The sequence below is a fragment of the Myotis brandtii genome, unplaced genomic scaffold (assembly GCF_000412655.1).
Source record: "Myotis brandtii unplaced genomic scaffold, ASM41265v1 scaffold693, whole genome shotgun sequence".
Classification (NCBI taxonomy): domain Eukaryota; kingdom Metazoa; phylum Chordata; class Mammalia; order Chiroptera; family Vespertilionidae; genus Myotis; species Myotis brandtii.
The window spans coordinates 2,062,132-2,065,593 of NW_005370710.1; the positions used below are offsets into that span (position 1 = coordinate 2,062,132).

The 3,462-nt window shown below is 55.8% G+C and overlaps 1 protein-coding gene and 1 long non-coding RNA gene across 2 annotated transcripts in view; both read right to left on the reverse strand.

Annotated features, from left to right (window-relative positions):
- Positions 1 to 693: 693 nt before the first annotated feature.
- On the reverse strand, positions 694 to 1,566 carry LOC106724019. Its single transcript, XR_001359769.1, has 2 exons — positions 1,241 to 1,566; positions 694 to 973 (listed from the first exon to the last, which is right to left on the reverse strand). It is a non-coding gene; the product is annotated as an uncharacterized LOC106724019 (long non-coding RNA).
- Positions 1,567 to 1,770: 204 nt separating this feature from the next.
- LOC106724028 overlaps positions 1,771 to 3,462 on the reverse strand; it is a 6,042-nt gene continuing 4,350 nt past the window's right edge. Inside the window, exons 2-3 of the mRNA XM_014529759.1 lie at positions 2,316 to 2,440; positions 1,771 to 2,048 (exon numbers count right to left, since the gene is read on the reverse strand). Of these exons, the coding sequence (XP_014385245.1) occupies positions 1,839 to 2,048; positions 2,316 to 2,440 (335 nt within the window). The 3' untranslated portion in view covers positions 1,771 to 1,838. The remainder of the gene's footprint in view (positions 2,049 to 2,315; positions 2,441 to 3,462) is intronic.

A 3,462-nucleotide genomic window follows, 5' to 3' on the forward strand; every position in this document is an offset into this window, starting at 1 on the left:
CATTCAAAATGCTCCTCTCCCTGCAGAACACGTGGGTTTCGTGGGCTTTGAGCACATACAGGAGAAGGACTGTTTGGCGGAAGGTGTACTCATGTCCTTCTCTCGCCAAACAAACGGACACACAGCTCCCCCCGCTCCCCCATCCAGTCTCCTCTCCGCAGGCCTGTCTGCTGAAAGGCACCCACCGCCCGGGTTCTGTGGGGGGAGGGGAGTGCTCCCCACGGGTGGAGGGGGGTGCCTGGCCGGTGGGGTCTCTGCACGCCCCACCACTGAGTTATGAAAGCTCTCTTCCCCGCACAGGTGTTTGTTTAGTCGTGGTTGGTAAGAAGGCAGGAGGGAGAGAGGAGGAGGGAGAGGAAGAGAAGAAAAAGGGGAGAAGAGAGAGTCCAGCAAGACAGGGCACGAGAAAGGCAGAGACAGAGACAGGCGAGAAGGAGAAAAAGACTCAGAGGAGGGACCGGAAGCCCGGCCAGTGGCTCAGTGGTTAGTGTCAGCCTATGAACCAGGAGGTCATGGTTCGATCCCCAGTCAGGGCTCCATCCCCAGTGTGGGGCGTGCAGGAGGCAGCCGATCCATGATTCTCTCTCATCATTGATGTTTCTCTCTCCCTCTCCCTTCCTCTCTGAAAGCAATAAAAAAATTTTTAAATAATTTTTTTAAAAAAAACAGAGAGAGAGAGAGAGCGAGCGAGCGCCAGGACGGTTAATATTTATTGAGCATTTATTGTCAGAAAGGGGGGATGCCCGAGACCCGCCCTCTCCTCAGGTTTGTGTGCGCTGCAGCTGGGGGGGCTGTGATGACCGATGGAGCAGATAGGCTTGTAGGTCAGCCTATTCGAGGGACGGAGGGTGTGAGCTGCCACGCTGGGCGGGGCCTGCAGCCGGGTGCCTGCCTGCCTGCCTGGAGGTGGCGCTCTGGCAGCTGTGGGTGGGGGTGGCGGCTGGTGCCGCAGCTCCTGATTTTCCAGGAACACCTGGAAAGCCACGTTTTTATGTGAAGTCATTCTATTGTGTCAATGGCCTTTGTTTTGTAGGTGTTTTTCATAGACTTGATTTCTTAGTGTTTCATTCTATTTCCAAAAGTTCCACATCCTATTCAAGTGCTTCCCAGCTGCCCTATAGCCGCACAGCAGCCTGCGGTTTGGGCCGGCTGGCGGTCCCCGGTCCGTGTCCAACCTCCTGCCCAGAGGAAGTGACAGGCTCTTGAGGGCACAAGACAAATAAATTGGTAGTTACCACACCTGTGATAAGGGTGATGACAGACGTGAGTCCCGGTGAGTCAGCGCCAGAGGAGGGGCGGCTCCCGCAGCTGGCAGGTGCGAATCCGGGAAGGCTTCTTGGAGGAGGGTGACCACGGAGCTGATTCCTGGGAGGTGAGTGGGAACAGGTTCCAGAAAGATTCTAATGAGGGCGGGGACTTCTCTTATTGCCTTCCAGGTGTTGAACATGCTGTTAACAGCCCTACACCCATCTTGTTGAACCAGCATTGTTATTCTGGTTTCTAAGCAGAGGAGGCTGAACCCGGCCGGCGTGGCTCAGGGGTTGAGCATGGACCTATGAACCAGGAGGTCTCCGTTCGATTCCTGGTCAGGGCACAGGCCCGGATTGCAGGCTTGGTCCCCAGTGTGGGGCGTGCAGGAGGCAGCCGATCCATGATTCTCTCTCATCATTGATGTTTCTCTCTCCCTCTCCCTTCCTCTCTGAAAGCAATAAAAAAATTTTTAAATAATTTTTTTAAAAAAAACAGAGAGAGAGAGAGAGAGAGCGAGCGCCAGGACGGTTAATATTTATTGAGCATTTATTGTCAGGAAGTGGGGATGCCCGAGACCCGCCCTCTCCTCAGGGGTGTGTGCGCTGCAGCTGGGGGCTGTGATAACCGATGGAGCAGATAGGCTTGTAGGTCAGCCTATTCGAGGGACGGAGGGTGTGAGCTGCCACGCTGGGCGGGGCCTGCAGCCGGGTGCCTGCCTGCCTGCCTGGAGGTGGCGCTCTGGCAGCTGTGGGTGGGGGTGGCGGCTGGTGCCGCAGCTCCTGATTTTCCAGGAACACCTGGAAAGCCACGTTTTTATGTGAAGTCATTCTATTGTGTCAATGGCCGTTGTTTTGTAGGTGTTTTTCATAGACTTGATTTCTTAGTGTTTCATTCTATTTCCAAAAGTTCCACATCCTCTTCAAGTGCTTCCCAGCTGCCCTGTAGCCGCACAGCAGCCTGCGGTTTGGGCCGGCCGGCGGTCCCCGGTCCGTGTCCAACCTCCTGCCCAGAGGAAGTGACAGGCTGCTGAGGGCACAAGACAAATAAATTGGTAGTTACCACACCTGTGATAAGGGTGATGACAGACGTGAGTCCCGGTGAGTCAGCACCAGAGGAGGGGCGGCTCCCGCAGCTGGCAGGTGCGAATCTGGGAAGGCTTCTTGGAGGAGGGTGACCACGGAGCTGATTCCTGGGAGGTGAGTGGGAACAGGTTCCAGAAAGATCCTAATGAGGGCGGGGACTTCTCCTCTTGTTGCCTTCCAGGTGTTGGACAGGCTGTTGACAGCCCTACACCCATCTTGTTGAACCAGCATTATTATTCTGGTTTCTAAGCAGAGGAGACTGAACCCGGCCGGCGTGGCTCAGGGGTTGAGCATGGACCTATGAACCAGGAGGTCTCCGTTCGATTCCTGGTCAGGGCACAGGCCCGGATTGCGGGCTTGGTCCCCAGTGTGGGGCGTGCAGGAGGCAGCCGATCCATGATTCTCTCTCATCATTGATGTTTCTCTCTCTCTCCCTCTCGCTTCCTCTCTGAAAGCAATAAAAAAAAATTTTAAATAATATAAAAAAAACAGAGAGAGAGAGAGCCAGGACGGTTAATATTTATTGAGCATTTATTGTCAGGAAGTGGGGATGCCCGAGACCCGCCCTCTCCTCAGGGGTGTGTGCGCTGCAGCTGGGGGCTGTGATAACCGATGGAGCAGGAGCACTTGTAGGTCAGCCTATTCGAGGGACGGAGGGTGTGAGCTGCCACGCTGGGCAGGGCCTGTAGCCGGGTGCCTGCCTGCCTGCCTGGAGGTGGCGCTCCGGCAGGTGCCGCAACTCCTGATTTTCCAAAATCAATAAGAACATATTTTTTTTTTAAAGCTGTATCTTTAAAAAAAGAGGAGGAAACAGGCACAGAGAGGGTGAGGAGCTTGTCCCAGGACACACAGCCCACACGCAGCTCTACTGTAGAAAGCTCCATGGAAGAGCCGCAGGCCGTGTCCGGAGGCCGTGGGGCACGCTAACAGGACTGCAGGCAGCGCAATGCAGCTGACCCTCGAGACGTATGAAGGAGAGAGAGAGAGGCCCTGAGGCTCAGAGGTCACACAACCCCTGCTCCTCTCCCCGCCCCCACTCTATAGGAGAGGACATGGAGGACATGGAGGCCCAGAACGTCCCTCACTTCCCCAGGTCACACGGGGGGGGGGGGGGGGGGGGGGGGGGGCC